The following is a 19,139-nucleotide window of genomic DNA, read 5'->3' as shown; positions in this document are numbered from 1 at the left end:
ATATACTGGGTTTGTAATGTAAGATATATTTATTATTGTCACAGTAATAGTTTGAGAGCCAGTCACATAATCTCTTAAAATCCTATACTGTTTGAATTCATATAATTTGTTCTGTTCTAAAATTATTTCAAGACCAGTGAATAACAAAGCATGAAATTACAACTTAATATAGAAAGTTTTATAAAAGCTGAAATTTATTTGGTGCATACTCTGTGCTTGCTATCAGGTACTTTCACATATACCTTTTCCTTTAATATGTAAAAGCAACCATGTGAGGTATTTTACAGGTTGAAAAAAATAGCAAAAACCTATGTCCTTAACTTATTCACATGAAAGGTTATATGTGTCCCCAAATAAAAATAAAATTAAACAAACAAACCCCAACCAAGTACATAGTCTATTTCCATTTCCTTTTATGCATCCTCCAAATACACCACACACTTTAGCATTAGGAGAATAAAGAACCAATTCAAATAAAGGGAATCTTTCTTGTAATTTTTGGAGACAGGTGCTTTTTAACTACCAATTTTCTACTCTATGCACAAGGGACTTAAATGCGGTTGATATCTGAAATAATTTTAAGGTAATTCAATACTTTGAAAATTTTGTTCACATAGAAATACAAGCCTAAAAACAGCACTATTTTTAGAGGCAATTTCACAACAGAAAAAGGCAATGGTAACAGTTCAGGTGATAGAAATGACTTAAACAAAATACCTTCAAGAAAGAAGGAAAAATGTATAGAAAATTTTCTAAAAATATAGCACCATTACCTGAATGAATGAACAAATTTCAAGATGTGGAAATTACCTAACAATCACAAATATTTCTCAAATAATCTGTTTTTATATTTACTTTCAAATTATATAGTTATAGTAAATTTTCTTATTAGGAGTTCAACACCGACATGAAGTTATTTTACAAAATAAAAAGCAACTTCCTAAAGAACAGTGACTACTGAATTGTTACTAAGAAAAATTCTTCAACATTATGCAATTTTATTCCTTATGTAAACTTTTCTCAAGATAGATATTATGTTACAAATAAGACACAATCTGGTATGAATGCATTTGCCAAAAACATTTGATCTCCCTAGTGCTTTTCATTTCTTGGTAAGTTTCTTCAGCATTCCTGAGTCTTTTCCTAAAACCATGTAAAAAGTACCACTCGAAGAAAAACCAGACATAAAGCTGACTTTTTATTTTTTTAAATACCTCCTTACTGAATGCTGCCAGCAATATTATCAAATTATATCTTATAATTAAGTAGCATATGTTCAATGTGAGGATATATATTTTTTCAATGAATAAATGTAGTGTCAGCACAGTAAAGTTCATAGGATTTATTTTAAATGATTGCTGGTTTCTGATAATTAAAATCCACAACTCTATGGCAGCAGTTACAATATAATACATTATAGTTCTCTGAAAGATCAGTTTAAAGTTATAATGATGGAATATAACTTAACAGAATACAAATGACATCTATGGCATAAGACTCCACAGTTGACTGATCAGCTAATCAAAGAAAAACATCAGAGAAAGGCCTTGAAAAAGAAAGCATGTTTCCTGTTAGAAGAATTTATCCTTTTTTTCCTAAAAATGGCTATTTATGAACATAGAATGTTTGAATGAAAGACCCTAAAATTCTGAGAAAAGAACTAAACTTCAGATGCAGTAAGTGATGAGGTCAGACTTAACAAGCTGAAAATTGCAGCCAGAAGATGCAAATGCTCATTTTTAGAGAAGTAAAGTTTATTACATTTGAAACAATACAGCAGAAATCTCAAAAGTTTACTCATTAAATATAGTTTAATTCTTACAAATCTCCTTTTGAAAATGCAATTCATATATGCTGCAACCTCTGAAGTTTCAATTCAAAATGAAGCATGAATGCAGCAATCAGGAAAAAGCACAGAGACGGCTTTGTCAAATACCTGTACAAATCAGTACATACCTCTTCTGTCTGTGACACAGGAGGAAAAAAAGTGACTCTAAACATATCCAAGTAAACGGAGAAAAATACATTACTACTTGAGGCAGACCATGCTAAAAAATAATTTACAATGATCAGTTTGCCTTTATGACAGTTAATAATGCCTTTAGTTTGAACCAATGAAATTAAGGTTAAATTAAATTTTGCAGTAGTTTCTCAGTCTTTTGTACTAAACATTAGTTCATCTGAGAATAAGATTGGAAAAGCAAATGACCTGATCCTTTTCATTATGCGTATCATTTTCTCAGTTGTGCTAAATGCAAACAAATCAATACAGCATCAAGATTTTTCACATATTTAAAATGAAGACTAATGACTTGTGAAGGCAGACTGTGTACCATGTAGTATTTAACAGATGAAACTTGCAATTACCATCAACTCAACTTTTAAAATAACACCAAGATATACAAGCCAAAATAAACATTTGACTTAAAAATTCTGCTATTCAAGATATTCAGGTGTCTTTTTTTTCTCATTGAGATTGATATGGGTTGGGTCTTCTAAAAATCTGAAGAGGAGTTGGTAAGAGGAAAAAAAATCCTCAATGCTTTAAAAACCTCAACTTTTAGGAGTCCATACAACTACTATGCTGGCATGAAAACAGTTTTTTTTTTCCCTATCACAGGACCACTCTCCCATAGAAGTACTTCTTCCAAGCCAGCTATATAAAGATGTAAATCAGCTTACCCATGATTAAAACTGAAGTAATCCTTTAAAAATAGGAGCATGACACCTCACCCAAAAAGATCTTTTAAATCATTGCTAGCTGAACTGCTACTGGTCATAGTGGTTGGTGGCTGTGCAAAGTTCTGTGGGTTAAAGAATGGATTAGCCTGCATTCCAAAGGCAGATTGTCCCATCACGTTCACCTGTGTTCCCATTACTGAACTGCCCATACCTGGAGACCCTTGAGGAGGTACAAACTGATTAAGCCACTGATTTGGTTTCTGTTGCGATAACTGGTTCATGCTAACTTTGGGTTTCTGAGGGCCAAAGAGATTATTAAGAGCAGACATATCTGTGGGTCTTTGCTGAGCCTGCTTTCCGCCTGCAGGAGGAACACTGGCAGCGCTGAAGCTTGGCAAGGCGGAAGGCGTTCCTAGGGCCATCTTGGTCACTCCAGGTGTGCTTGGACTACTGAAGAAGTTCTGGTTTGTATTAACTGGCATGTTGAATCCTGAAGTCTGAAAGCCCATGTTAGCATTTAGGCCATTTGTTAAATTTCTCTTTGTATTGTCAATTGGTGTAGAAAACATCATGCCAAGGCCCGTGGAAGGAACAGAAGTGAAGGAATTTGAAGCAGAAATTTTAGGAGCGCTAACAGAAAGACTGGTCAAAGATGACATGTTATCCATCAACGTGTCTGTCAGGTCCTTAGTCTGAAAAATACAAGGAAATTACTTTATTCCAAATTACTTTAAAATTAGTAAAACACTTGATAAATGTTATTATAAAGGACAAGTTAAAATTAAGCTTGTCTACACTGAGACAGCAAACTACACAGTTCATAGGCCAAACCCAGTTTGCCACATATTTAAGGCTCTTTAAAGATGAACATTTGCAACAATTTGATGACAGGGAACAAAACTTTGAACTCCGATTAAATGAAATGTTGTCTCCCCCATTGTGCCTCTACCAAAAAGCAGAATTGCATTTTTCTCATTAGATCTGTACTATAGAAAAAGATGTTCTTGCTGTTTAGTCGCTAAGTTGTGTGCCTCTTTTGCGACCCCACGGCCTGTAGCCTGCCAGGCTCTATGAGATTTCTCAGGCAAAACACTGGAGCGGGTTGCCATTTCCTTCTCCACGGGATCGTCCCAACACAGGGATAGAAGAACCTGGGTCTCCTGCATGGGCAGGCGGATTCTTTATCAGTGAGCAACCAGGGAAGTCCCACAGAAAGGATACTTCATTATTTTTGTATTTTGACTTTCATCACAATTGTGTGGAAATTTAGTTTTCTAAATTTCTTTATTCTTATATAAGTACATACAAAATACTTTATTTTGCCTCTTGGCCCAGAAAGATTCTTCCCAGAGGAAAAAGTTTAATAATTAGGAGACAACAACAACAACAAAAATTTGAAGAAAGCTTTTAAGATAAAGTTATTTCTGAAACCAGTAAGAGTATAAAGTTTCTCCAAGCAGAGAACTTAATCACTGTTCTAAAACCAGCACCTAAATCAGTGCCTAGAACACAGAAGGAAATAAATACTGGTCAAGACATATAGGTAAGAATCCCTAAATCAAGTTACAAACATGACTATAACAAAAAAGCCAAAAAATGAAAATTATTTCTTGCTCAAAAATACATAAATGCATGAACATAATATTCCTGATCAATTCAAAGTGAGCAGAGTTGAATTAGTATCACAGACCTAGTATTTTTAAAGAACCGTCCCATTAATCTAGCTTCTTCTATATTGGTAACAAGTACTATCACAAAACAGCGTACATTTGGCAGGTTATTGAGGAGGTGCTGGAAAATCCTTTATGCCCATACTTCTTAGAAATTATATATTAAAGTATTTTCTGAAATACATTTTCATAAAACACTAGGTAGACTAGGTTCTATACTACCTTACTCCTTAAGAGTAGTATAATTACACAAAAAATATGAACTCTGACCTGCTTGACTGGAGCAATAGGTGTGTGAACTTGAGGTTTAAGAGGCTGCTGGCTTTTCAACTTCTGGGCCTGCTCCTGTTCCTTTGCTAATTTTTGTTTTTCTTCAAGTGTAAGTGATGCCTTAAAACAAAACAACAGCAAAAAAAAAAGTTAACTGACAACTTTCATAATTTCATTTGTAAAGCAGAACATTGCTTTTTTGTCTGTTTGACAATACCATTTGACAATACTTGGCAGCACCAAGTAGTTCACGAACTACTGTATTGGTGACTGCCACAGCAGTATAACTAAAGTCAGTTATACTTTAGTTTTGTGGGTTTTCTATTTGGGTTTTTTCCTTTTTTAATATATACCTTTCATTTATTTATTTTTTTTTTAACTTGAAGATAATTGTTTTATAATGTTGTATTCATTTCTGCTGTACAACATGAATTAGCTATAATATTGGGAGATTCTTATTCAACTGTTTTTTTCTTACTCCAAAAAATATTTTAAGAATTCATCAAAAGCTAAGAAAGAATTAAACAACTTAAAAAAAAATGAATAAACAATATTTTTGAGACTAATGTCTGCATCAAATTCAGCATCTTTTTTCTTAGATCTGCTTTGCCAACCTTTAAGCCCACAGTATGTCCTCGTACAATTTTGTAAACCACAGTGTCTTGGTTCTACACAGACAGGTACTCATACATGTTGAATGAATAGAAGAAAACTGCCCTTAGCGAAATTCAAATTTGATATATTTTTTATATTGGATGCTAACCAATATTTCAGCTGGAAACTACAGTTTTATAGTTTATTATTCAAAATCAGGAGCAGAGAGGAGACACTGTAAAATTTATCAAGGGATGTGACAGACAAAGTACAACAGAAAGGACAAGAAGTCAGGCAACCTAGAAACATTACCAATGTGGGAGAATGAATAAAAAAGGAAGTTAAAAATATTAAGCATGTTTATTCTCAACATGGGTTAGGTCATGACCCACTGACAACTTTTAAATTTCATAAAGATAACTAAAGAATGTTCCTATTAAGCTAAATAGTATTTCTCAACAAAAAAAAACTATGGTTTATAAAAGTCATATAATATAAATACGAATGTCAAAAGAACAGTAAAGAAACTTACTCTTTTTTGTTTATTCTGTAACCCATCCTCTTTATTTTCTGATTCACCACCAGTCAGAAGGTCTGCTCCAATGTTGTTAAAGACTTTGTCAATCTGCTGAAACAGAAAAAAAATCAACCAGCTGAACAATGTGCAAAATTTTACTACTTAAAGATCAGAAGCTTCTGAAATGGAGTGCACTGCCAAGCACTTTTTCCCCCCAGAATTAGAATGATCTAAATATCTTCTTACCTGAGACCCAACATTTGTAACTTTGGTCTCCTCAGAAGCATTCATTTGATTTCCTATATCCAAAGATCTGTAAGAAAGAGCTGAGTTATGACAAAGCTATAAAAAGAAATGTTTTTAAAATACTTGTTCTAAAAATAGTTCACCCACATAGAAGTTATTACTACCTAAACAAACTGCAACTTCATTAAGGAGAGTCATAATCTTTTTCATTATTTACTACTATTAGTGTCTGCTTGCCCCTACAAGTAACATTTGTATACAAGTTTTTTTAAAAAAACTAAATATTTGAGATTTACTGGAGAATTTACTCAGGGTGTCATAAAATCATGCAAGGACGGTTCTTACCATACCAGAGTTCAGAGCTCACTGAGAGACAAGATACAATATGGGAACTTAACATGATTAAGTTTAGAATCTATGATTCTAACAATAAATTCTATAATCACTGAATCAAAGATGTGGGCAAGATCTATGCCTTGAAAAATAGGTAACATTTATTTAGATAGGAAGAAAAAAAAGAAAGGTTCATTTACACCTCAAGTATAAATACTAGATAGAAAATTTCTCTGTTGTAATTTTTAAAGATTTTCAGGGTTCCTATGCTAACACAGTCAAACCATTAATAGCATACATGTATATATATACATATATATACATGTATGTATAGACATATATGCAGAAGGCAGTGGCACCCCACTCCAGTACTCTTGCCTGGAAAATCCCATGGACGGAGGAGCCTAGTAGGCTGCAGTCCATGTGGTCGCTAAGAGTCGGACACGACTGAGTGACTTCACTTTCATTTTTCACTTTCATGCATTGGAGAAGGAAATGGCAACCCACTCCAGTGTTCTTGCCTGGAGAATCCCAAGGACAACGGAGCCTGGTGGGCTGCCGTCTATGGGGTCGCACAGAGTCGGACACGACTGAAGTGACTTAGCAGCAGCATAGACGTATATATCTCACAGGATATTTAGCATATACAAATGGCTATTTCATGTCATTTTACACCTTGTGTATTTACTTCCATAAAGCCTTTATCTTACACTGGAACAAGACCAAAAAAGCTTCTTTTGGAGGATCTGGCTCGTGACTCGTATCAATTTTACTGATTTTCAGATGTCTTTGGCTCAGGGTTAAACATTAATGGGCATTCTAAACTCATCTTTTTCTTTGGAGCAAAGAATATAGTGAAGATTTGATCACAAAAACTGGCATTTTCTGTTGAATAATTTTCATCTTTCCCCTCATCCTTTGTATACTAATATTTTGCAGATAATTTAGAAAATCCTCTCTATAAGACACACACAAAAAAGAGGTGGATGCTCTGGTACTACATATGGAATGAATTCTCTGTAAATGTTTCAAAGGTTAGATAAAAGAGAAAAGGAGAAATCAAAACACAAGGATTTCAAAGATTTGAAAAAAAACTTTTAAGTGGTGCTCTTGGTGATCAGCACCCTGATTCTACAACGCTGGTGGTTAATATGACAAGAGATTTTTCTCAGAAACAGAATTTTCTTTATGTAGAGAAAACATTAAGATTATATCATGTCATGCTTTTGTATTTAGAAATAACATCAGATTTTCAACAACATTCTATTTAAACTCAGTTTAACTTAATCTGCTGGAAAATTTTTACATGCTTTCAGTTCAGTTCAGTCGCTCAGTCGTGTCCGACTCTGCGACCCCGTGAATTGCAGCACGCCAGGCCTCCCTGTCCATCACCATCTCCCGGAGTTCACCCAAACTCATGTCCATGGAGTCGGTGATGCCATCCAGCCATCTCATCCTCTGTCATCCCCTTCTCCTCCTGCCCCCAATCACTCCCAGCATTAGGGTCTTTTCCATATAGTCAAATTGAAATCCTTCAAATTTTCTCATCCATATTCTAAGAAATCAACCATGATATAACTTTAATGTCACTTCTGGACCATGTGCGATTCATATTCAACCTACTTACTTCTGCTGTTCTTGCATTATATGAAGTTGCTCCAGTTTAGTCTTATGTTCTGACTCCAATCTATTAAGCATCTCTTTTATGACGGAAATGAAAGAATTGAACTGGTATAATAAGAAATTGATAGGATGTTTCAAGTTAGCAACAAAGTAATAGAATTAAAAAATTCCACAAGTTATTCATAATATTCTCTATTTTTACTAGAATATGACCCATAGGTCTGATGACACAAGAATAGATTACACATATTTTAGCTCAGAATATCATAGCAAGCTTTTATAGTATCTTTGTACAGTGGTGATATTTTAAGTTCCAGAAAACATGTCTCAATAAGTTTTATATTCTGAGCTGTCTAACAGCTATTACTCAGCAGTCTTATATAAATTCAACTCCACCAGTTATTACACATTGATTTTTTTTAGACTAATCCAAAACTGACCACCTAATATGTGCATATCTGACCACAATCTGTTTGCATGTGTGCATGCCTGCTAAGTCACTTCAGTCATGTCCGACTCTTTGCAACCCCACAGACTGCAGCTCGTCAGCTCCTCTGTCCATGGAATTCCGTAGGCAAAAACACTGCAGTGGGTTCCCATGCCCTCCTTCAGGGCACCTTCCCAACCTAGGGATTAAACCCGCATCTCTTGTATCTCCTGCTTGGCAAACGGGTTCTTTACCATCAGCACCACCTGGGAAGCCCACAATCTGTTTAATGATGCATAAAAAAATCACTCTTTATTAGATCATTATAAAAATGACTTGTTTGGCTAAAATAAACCTTGTTTTCTAAAAAGCTAGTAGAAATATTAAATATACATAATCTAACTTTCAAATAATTAAAATTTATAAGAATATCCAACTCAATCTCAAAACATAGTTTAAGTTTTAGCTAAAATTTAGTTAAATAATTCTTATGGTACTTCAGAAACAATTTATTTCAGTAATACCACATATTACAGGAAGACTCTACAAACTTTCTTCCCTCCGCAAATCCAGTAGTCATATACAAATGTGAGAGTTGGACAATAAAGAAAGCTGAGAGTCAAAGAACTGATGTTTTTGAACTGTGGTGTTGGAGGAGACTCTTGAGAGTCCCTTGGACTGCAAGGAGATCCAACCAGTCCATCCTAAAGGAAATCAGTCCTGAATGTTCATTGGAAGGGCTGATGTTGAAGCTGAAACTCCAATACTTTGGCCACCTGATGGGAAGAACTGACTCACTGGAAAAGACTCTGATGCTGGGAAAGATTGAGGGCAGGAGGAGAAGGGGATGACAGAGGATGAGATGGTTGGATGGCATCACCAACTTGATGGACATGGGTTTGGGTGGACTCCAAGAGTTGGTGATGGACAGGGAGGCCTGGCGTGCTGCAGTTCATGAGGTTGCAAAGAGTTGGACACGACTGAGCGACTTAACTGATTGACTTAACAAGGCTTTCAATAACCCCTCTTTCTAACTCACATACTCCTTACTTTGAATATAAAAAGCACTTTCTTCATATACCTCTTCAACATATTTTTCCTCGTTTTATCAATGTTTATATGTAATATATTTATACATTCAATGCCGAGAAAAGAGTAAGCTGAATAAATTGAATAAAGCACAAAAATATTCCTACCTGATTGAGATTAAGGTTGTTTTCAATACTCAGGGGAATCAGATGAGGCAATACTTTTCCAGCCAGCTGCTCTTTGGTGATTCCCAACTTCTTATGGGTAAATGTACATTTGTAAATACCTGATTTTAAAAAAAGAATAAATGTTATAATTCAATACAAAATTAACAGAAATCAGAAAAACAATGTATCTATATAAAAGCTCTTGATAATCATTAAGTTACACATTTTTCCTTATAAATGCTTTGAAGAAGAATGTTCTTACATATGTATCAGAATGATTTCAGCTTTACTGTCGGTTTAGATTTAACATACCATGACACACTTATCCCATATTCTTTGGCTTAAAATAGTGTAACTGTAAAAGCCCGTATTTTTTTTGGTAGATATACCCATCTGAATGCAGAATTCCAAAGCATAGCAAGGAGAGATAAGAAAGCCTTCATAAGTGAACAATGCAAAGAAATAGAGGAAAACAATAGAATGGGAAAGACTAGAGATCTCTTCAGGAAAATTAGAGATACCAAGGGAACATTTCATGCAAAGACGGGCACAATAAAGGACAGAAATGATATGGACCTAACAGAAGCAGAAGATATTAAGAAGAGGTGAAAAGAATACATAGAAGAAGTATACAAAAGACCTTAATGACCCAGTAACCACAATGGTGTGATCACTCACCTAGAGCCAGACATCTTAGAGTGTGAAGTCAAGTGGGCCTTTGGAAGCATTACTGCAAACAAAGCTAGTGGAGGTGATGGAATTCCAGCTGAGCTATTTCAAATCCTACAAGACGATGCTGTGAAAGTGCTGCACTCAATATGCCAGCAAATTTGGAAAACTCAGTGGTGGCCACAGGGCTGGAAAAGGTCAGTTTTCATTCCAATCCCAAAGAATGTTCAAACTACCACACCAATGCACTCATTTCACAGGCTAGCAAAGTAACGCTCAAAATTCTCCAAGCTAGGCTTCAAAAGTACGTGAATCGAGAATTTCCAGATGTTCAAGCTGGATTTAGAAAAGGGAAAGGAACCAGAGATCAAGTTGCCAACATCCACTGGATCACAGAAAAACCAAGAGAATTCCAGAAAAAATACTTCTGCTTCACTAACTATGCTAAAGCCTTTGATTGTGTGGATTACAATAAACTGTGGAAAATTCTTCAAGAGAATACCAGACCACCTTACCTGCCTCCTGAGAAATCTGCATGCAGGTCAAGAAGCAACAGTCAGAACTGGACATGGAACAACAGACCAGTTCAAGATTGGGAAAAGGGTATGTCAAGGCTGTATACTGTTACCCTGCTCATTTAACTTCTATGCAGAGTACAATCATGTGAAATGCCAGGCTGGATGAAGTACAAGCTGGGATCAAGACTGCCAGGAGAAATATCAATAACCTCTGCTAGGCAGATGAGACCACCCTGTGGCAGAAAGTGAAGAAGAACTGAAGAGCCTCTTGATGAAGGTGAAAGAGGAGAGTGAAAAAGCTGGCTTAAAACTCAACATTCAAAAAATGAAGATCACGGCATCTGGTCCCATAATTTCATGGCAAATAGACAGGGAAACAATGGGAACAGTGACAGACTGTATTTTGGGGGGGCTTCAAAATCACTGCAGATGGTGACTGCAGCCATGAAATTAAAAGACACTTGCTCCTTGGAAGAAAAGCTGTGACAAACCTACACGGCGTATTAAAAAGCAGAGACATTACTTTGTCAACAAAGGTCCATTTAGTAAGCTATGGTTTTTCCTGTAGTCACGTATGGATGTGAGAGTTGGACATAAAGAAGGCTGAGCACTGAAGAACTGATACTTTTGAACTGTGATGTTGGAAAAGACTCTTGAGAATCTCTTGGAGAGCAAGAAGATCAAACTAGTCAGTCCTAAAGGAAATCAATCCTGAATATTCATTGGAAGGACTGATGCTGAAGCTGAAGCTCCAATACTTTGGCCACCTAACACGAAGAGCTGCCTCATCAGAAAAGACCCTGATGCTGGGAAAGATTGAAGGCAAGAGGAGAAGGGGACGACAGAGGACGAAATGGTTGGATGTCATCATCAACTCAATGGACATGAGGTTGAGCAAGGCCCGGGAGATGGTGAAGATAGGAAGCCTAGTGTGCTGCAGTCCATGGGCTGCAAAGAGTCAGACACAACTGAGCGAGACTGAACAACAACAATAATAGTACCAGGAAAAGCCTATTCGAATCAGGCATAGTTCTTACAGTGTAGCAGTAAGGCTACAGAAATATCTCTGTATTCTGAACACAACTAAATGTATATTTCATACTACTCACTTAAACTTAAAAGTATCTAAGCATAGGTCCTATACCTTTATTCACTTCAACCAATCAGACTCAACATTTCTGAACTTTAATAATTTAACTCCACACAATCCTTCCTTGTTGTCTTACATATTTACTCAACTTTCAGGACCCTGCTGTTATACCTATTTCACAAAGCCTTCATTTGGTAAACTGAGCACATTTGCTCCTCAATCTCTGAATGCTTTCATGGCATCAGAGTTTTGTATATAAGCTAAAGCTAGAGAACACACTACCTCCTATTACTCTCCAATGAATGCACACTTCACTTATATATTCAAAGAACTCTGTATGCCCACTAAATACTTGTTTGCAGAGCACTATGCTCATTACTTTCCCTTCAGTTGGTCTCACTGAACTCTCACAAAACTCCTTTAATGATATTATTTTACCCTTATGTGACAGATAAAGAAACTTTTCAAAGTCAATCCAGGAACTGGCACAGCCAGAACTGGGGTTAGGGCTCTTTTCATTGTGTCAGACTCCTTGTCAAGAAGACTAATTTCCTTGAGCTCAAAAGTTTCATAACATATCACAAAAATTCTATGTCCACAGAGGTCCACAACAGACTACTTACTGACCATTCCTATAAATATTTACTGAGGGCTATTCTATAAAATCAGGTGCTATAATAGGTATTTAAGATACATGGCTGAACAACATAGATTTTCTTCAAAATTAACACAGAACTTCAAGTTTAGTAACTTGTTAATGTTTATGTGATTCTACAGCTAATAGTATAGCAGACCCCAGCATTTCCAGATTGGGACTTCAACTATTTATAAACAATTTCAGAGTTTTATTTAATAGAGTGATTTATAATTAGCATGCTGATGACTAGAAGGTGCTGTAAGGTCTCATAATGCTTTATCAGCACTTAGCATTGAAAATTATATGCTCATATTTTGTTGTTGTTGCTTAGCTGGTAAGTTGTCTCCAACTCTTTTGTGACCCCATGGGGCTGTAACCCACCAGATTCCTCTGTCCATGGGATTTCCCAGGCAAGAATACTGGAGTGGGTTGCCATTTCCTTCTCCAGGGAATCTTTTCAACCCAGGGATTGAACCCATGTCTCCTGCACTGATAGGTTAGGTTCTTTACTAGTGGGCCACCACGGAAGCCCTGTGTTCATATTTAAACATATCTAAATTAAAAGCTAACTCTACCACTTTTTAGCTATATAATCTTGAATAACTTACTTCATTTAGCTAAACCTCATGGCCTTATTGTAAAACAGAAATAAAAGTACCAAATCTCATTAGATTTTAGAGAGGACAAAATAAGATAATGCAGAAAAGACTTAGCAGAGTGCCTCTTATAAATCAGTTAACAAATAAACATTAGGTATTACTATTATGATTGGTATCAGCATTTCAAGTAGCTTTGTTTGCCTCTCTTATTTAGTATCATTTTTTAGAGGGAAAACTACATGCTATTTGTGAAGCTGGGATTCCCAAATGTTTTTATCCCTTTGTAAATGTCAGGTACTACCACTTTTGCTAAAATTAATAAGAGAGAAAAGTTACATCATGACATTTACACCATCATTCTTCAGTTACTGAATGCTATATACATGAAAAGAGAGCAAAACGGTTTTACAGACTAAGAAGTTCACGTGCATGATTATAAAACAGTAAAGTAGCATCAAATGACATTAAGTTTTCAGCTACCTAAAATTCCCATGAGGACCGCAGGCTCCTTGGATGGAATTTGTTGTAAAAAGGGTAGAATATCATCAAGTACAAACCATTTATCCAAGTATTCCAAAATCTTTCCTAAGCACACTAATGAATTTACACGTACCTATTAAAAGAGGTAAACTGAATTAGTCATTTCAAGTCTTCACAATCTAGACCAAAGTATTTTAAGCATGAGTCTAATCTTCATATAAGTACATGTTAAAATCTCAAAAATGAAAGAAAAGTTAAAAGCTCTCATCCTTTATTAATATAGAAAATTCACATATTTATAAATTCCTCTGATTTGTTTCAGAAAATTAATGATTGCTTTACCAGGATACTAAGTAGCTAAAGGCAAAGAATGATTTTACTTTCATGTTATTTTAAATAAAGTAATTAGGATTTGAGAAGCTTTACTATATATTTGCTTGCTAAGAATATTTTCTTGAGGTCATTTGAACTATAAAAGGACTATATTCTCCCACCAAATAATTAATTTTACTGGGCCTCTAGTATATTTCTCTAATTCATGTTCAAGTCATTCTTAAATATTTTAACAATATGTGAAAATTCTATCTGCCATATCTGAAGTTTTATATTTTTAAATATATTTTAAATATAGTCACTAAAACCTGGTATTTAGGAGCTCTTTTATCAAAATTTTATCTATAGTCTCTTGACTATTTTGATAAGCAATTCACACCCTACTTTTTTTGCTAGAGCTTTTTAAGATAGAATACTTTGAATCAGGATCATAATATTAATACAATTTTTTTTAAGTAAACTAAGAAAAGCAGAAAACAATTTAGGTGGTTAAAAAAAATAAATTGTGGCTTAAAGCGAAAAAGGATTAAGAAAAAAATTACTTGAATTTTCTACTGAAGCACTAGCAGACGGAGTAATGTCAGGGATGGAATACTATAAAATAACATATCCGGGCAAACTACAGCTATTGCTCACTTTCACTGTACTATTTATAGGCTACTTAGAGCCAAGATGAAACATATGAACAAACTATAAAAAGATTACTAAACAATAAGAAAATTACTACGCCAATGAGAAGTGAGAGACAAATAAAAATATGTAATTACTTACAGCAAGGGAAGATGTTTGCAGACATGCACTCTTAATTCTTGGTATCAGAGCATTTTTCATGGATGGGTAGTCTATAAGATTTGCAAAGGTTGGAATGATGTTTAGACAGAGTTCCTATTAATAAAATAAATTGGATCAATCTCAGAGAAACATATTTAAAAAGCATTTTGTATTTGCATGGTTAATATTGTCACATAGTTTGAAATAAACTCTTATCTATCATTTGATCCTTTCAAAAGCTATTTGAAAGAAAAATACTTATTATCGATTTTCTACTTTATAGCCTGAGAAAACAGGCTCAGAAGACCTCACTCAAATTCATGCTAGGTCACACGACTAGCACATATACCAAAATTTCCTGATAATATTCCTAATTTTTCTCTGAAAACACAATTCTTCATTTAATTTTAAAAACAAGAACATCTTTAAAAAAGAAAGTAACATCTAAATTTTGCTCTCTCTCATGAGAGAAAAATCAAATATTATACCAATTCATGTAGAACTATTCCTCCTAAATAATGAATTTCTTAGCTGTTACAATATCCATATCATAGAATATAATACAAACATTTTAAAATATATGTTCAAAGATTGTTTAATAATATTGAGGATAAATGTAATAAGATACTATTATATCATTCCAATTTTTAAAACATGTATCTGTCTACAGACTTAGAAAAAAGAACTGGAAGGATATATCTGGAAATGTTAACTGAACTGTGGGCACCTCTGAGAGAGGATTTAAATTTTCTTTATATTGATATTTTCAAGTATTTCTAAAATCTGAAACTAAAGCAAATATAACGGATAGAAACAGGAAAAGTCGTTTAAAACATTCTTGCAAACTAATGCTATGCCACAGTGTAAATGACTGGAACTGGGAACAGAGAGTGTAACAGAGGAAAGGAAGGATGATGGAGGATTGTATGAGATGAGAAAAAGAACAGGAAATGGCTTGAGAAAAAGCTGGCTGAAGAACCCACATCTCAGATACCTTATAAGGCAGAATGATTCTTTTAGAAAAGCACAAAAGAGATTACTGAAGAAAATGGAGGTATAAATGTGTATCAGAGAAGGAGTTATTGATGATATCTGGCAAACAAAGATACCCTTATTTGTAGTTAGACAGAAATGAATTAATCACTAAGAATCTGATATCAGAATTTTGGCAAATATTTTATCTACTTAAGCTTATTCCTAGATTTCCAAAAGGCAGACAGAAAGAAGAGAGTTAATATTAATATCCATTCAGAAGTATAATAATTAAGCAGGTGACATAATTTGAAGAAATAAAAGCTACATTTAAGGGACTATTTTTCCACAGTTGGTAGAGGAGAATGAGCAAGGCTGAGCAGTCAGTGAGACCCTGTGCTCCTGTTACCAGAGGGGAACAGTAAATCAGTCTTGAATTCATCTGAGACAGACTGGACTGAACACGCCATATATGCACTATGCCACACGATCTAGGAGCAGGTTATAAGGAGGCAAAGTCTAAATCACTTAGCTAAAGGAGGGGAGAGCTCTCTCCATAGAAGGAGACCTAAGAACAGGGGACTGAAAAAATAAAACAAAAGCAAGTCCAATTAGCATGTTCGCAGCAACTTCTGCCTTTTACATTCTATTTTCTCTACAATCAGTGGTGGGGAGAGGAGAATGAACACAAGCTCTCCATGTAATTTTAAAGGTAAATAATTTTTAAAACTGGTTCTCATTTATCAATGCCTCTAATGATCCTAACTTTTCTAAACCATCTTTTAATTTTCCAAATGTTTTTCTAAACTCTCTCTAGCTTCTTAAATGTTCATAGTCCCAATCAAACTTCACTTTAAAAATACCACTCCAAAAATGATATTCACGAGTTACTTCCTAGCCTTCTTACTTGCATGAGGCGTGAGGAAAAAAGATTTTCGTTTCATGCTCTTGCTCTCTCTCCCAAAGCTTAGACAGGTTTTAACTTTTATCAGACTCTTACCAAGCAATGCTTGGACTGGTGACTAAACACTTCTAGTGAAATGACATCAGAAATGCTGGTTTCTAAAACTTGGCAAAGTTGCATAAGTCCGTTTGAATTATATATTAATTATTTTAGTAAAATACTGGATGATAACTTATTTGCCGAAGTAACCCCCTTATGAAGAAAAGACTTCCCTGGTGGCTCAGACAGTAAAGCGTCTGCCTACAATGCAGGAAAGCCAGGTTCGATCCCTGGTTGGGGAAGATCCTCTGGAGAAGGAAATGGCAATCCATGCCAGTATTCTTGCCTAGAAAATCCGATGGACGGAGGAGCCTGGTAGGCTACAGCCCATAGGGTCGCAAAGAGTCGGACACAACTGAGCAACTTCACTTCACTTCATTTTATGAAGAAAAATGACTTACGCATCACTTTACCCTCCCTTTTCTCCCTAATCTCGCTGAATATATAATCAGGTTGGCTACACAGGGCCTGTGGGAATGTTTCAAGCTGTAATTCACAATTCCTTTGGAAAGTGCCAAAAAGTAACAGTAAGTATACCTTTCCCAATCATTCCATGTCATTTGGACAAAGGAAGTAAGAAATGATATTATAAGGAAAAATTTTAAATTCAACTTCACAACTTTGAATAATATAAAAGACCTCAGATAAAGACTGAAGTGAATCAAAAAAGTGACCATATATGTTATGGTATTAGGTTCACATTTGAAAAAAAAAAAAGCTTGGTCATCAACTTATAAAAACTAAACTTCTATGCTTTTCTTTACTAGAATCTCTACACTGGCAAAGAGAGTATAAACTTTTAAATATGAAACCTTTATGCAATCAGATGTTCTTTCCACAGTAGGGGGGAAAAAAGCTCAAACTAAATTATACTTTTAATAGCAATCCAAACTTTTTTTCCAGATATTCCATAGAACCAAAATTTTAGTAGCAAAGAACTAAAAGTTTGGCAAAGTATGCGAAGAACCAGAAGTTTGGCAAAGTATGCAATGTTTTAAAGCACTCTGTGACATGAATGCCATGACTTTTCATGCATTAGGGATGCTCACACTAAATTATTATCTGCTTTTCTACCTACCTGCTATACAAATTAACTTCAATTCAAAAGCAACAACATTTCTGAATAGAAGACTGAGTTACCAAGCATGAAAAAAACATGAGTATGGGGAGTACCTGCTTAATGCTTTCTTAAGAAAAAGGCACATGCATGTTTGTCATTTTCATTCATACGTTAATTACTCATTTAGGAAGAAGGTATATAGCAATCCAAACTACAGTTAAATCAAACCTTCCAGAATAGTACATTTCTGATAAGTAAAAAGAACAATAATCATTTTACTTTATTAATACCAGTATTCATCAACTGATTCTTCAAATTAGTTAGGAGTGGATATAGGCAATGGCACCCCACTCCAGTACTCTTGCCTGGAAAATCCCATGGACGGAGGAGCCTAGTAGGCTGTAGTCCATGGGATCGCGAAGAGTCGGACACGACTGAGTGACTTCACTTTCACTTTTCACTTTCATGCATTGGAGAAGGAAATGGCAACCCACTCCAGTATTCTTGCCTGGAGAATCCCAGGGACGGAGGAGTCTGGTGGGCTGCCGTCTATGGGGTCGCACACAGTTGGACACGACTGAAGTGACTTAGCAGCAGCAGCAGTAGCATACTTTAAAAGTACATAATGAAATTCACTAACTCATTAATATGTATTATTGAGCTTTATATAAAAATTTTATGACAAACTTAAAATGTACTTTACTTCTTTCTTTTGCTTTACTAATCAAAATCATCATTAAAAGAAAAAAACTGAATATTATACCTGGATCTGAATGGAGGGAGCCTCTAGGGCTCTGTAAACCATTGGCAGGACACTGTTCTTTATCTCGTCAGGAGGAGTTTTGGTTAGTAGCAGATCCATTTTTTGGAGGAAGATTAATAAAATCTGTGTATACAAGGGGAACAATGTATCAAAGTCTAGACTTTTTATGCCACTTTACGTATGCCAAAATTTAAAGCTGCTTCAAAAGAATAAGTTATGTGTTTTGACACTTACCATGTTGCTAGCCTGAAGGCATGGAAGACAAAAACATATAAATCAAGTCTCTTATGTTTCTAGAAGCACAATATTTAACATCTGTTCTTGGTTTAAATATTTAAATAAAAGCTAATTTCCTAACTTTCACATATCTTCAGTAATACATCACTCACCCACAAGTACCAACTATCTAGAAAGCTACTGGGTAAAAAATAAAAGTCTGGGGGCAGCAAAGTCAGACGTCGCAAAGAAGTAAATTACATCACTTGGCTTCTATGAAGTTCAAAACAAGAAAAGGTACAGAAATGAAAAGGACTGTCAGGAAAAATTCTAGAAAGAAACATTTTCACTTGTCCCTGATCATCTGTCTGCCACCACACAGCTAAGTGATAGGAACAAACCATCCCTTCTATTTATGCAGACTAGTTTTGTCAAGGCTCAGTCAAAATTTTTCAGAAGGGATTTTTAGC

The 19,139-nt window shown here is 35.1% G+C and overlaps 1 protein-coding gene across 1 annotated transcript in view; it reads right to left on the bottom strand.

Annotated features, from left to right (window-relative positions):
* Positions 1-1,694: 1,694 nt before the first annotated feature.
* Positions 1,695-19,139, bottom strand: part of SCYL2 (SCY1 like pseudokinase 2) — a 41,090-nt gene continuing 23,645 nt past the window's right edge. The window contains exons 9-17 of the mRNA XM_052640136.1: positions 18,454-18,576; positions 14,656-14,769; positions 13,552-13,684; positions 9,559-9,677; positions 7,940-8,040; positions 5,980-6,046; positions 5,749-5,844; positions 4,623-4,742; positions 1,695-3,374 (exon numbers count right to left, since the gene is read on the bottom strand). Coding sequence (XP_052496096.1) covers positions 2,730-3,374; positions 4,623-4,742; positions 5,749-5,844; positions 5,980-6,046; positions 7,940-8,040; positions 9,559-9,677; positions 13,552-13,684; positions 14,656-14,769; positions 18,454-18,576 — 1,518 coding nt within the window. The 3' untranslated portion in view covers positions 1,695-2,729. The remainder of the gene's footprint in view (positions 3,375-4,622; positions 4,743-5,748; positions 5,845-5,979; positions 6,047-7,939; positions 8,041-9,558; positions 9,678-13,551; positions 13,685-14,655; positions 14,770-18,453; positions 18,577-19,139) is intronic.

This window comes from Budorcas taxicolor, chromosome 5, assembly GCF_023091745.1.
Source record: "Budorcas taxicolor isolate Tak-1 chromosome 5, Takin1.1, whole genome shotgun sequence".
NCBI classification, from domain to species: Eukaryota; Metazoa; Chordata; class Mammalia; order Artiodactyla; family Bovidae; genus Budorcas; species Budorcas taxicolor.
This window is presented reverse-complemented; position numbering and strand designations above follow the sequence as displayed.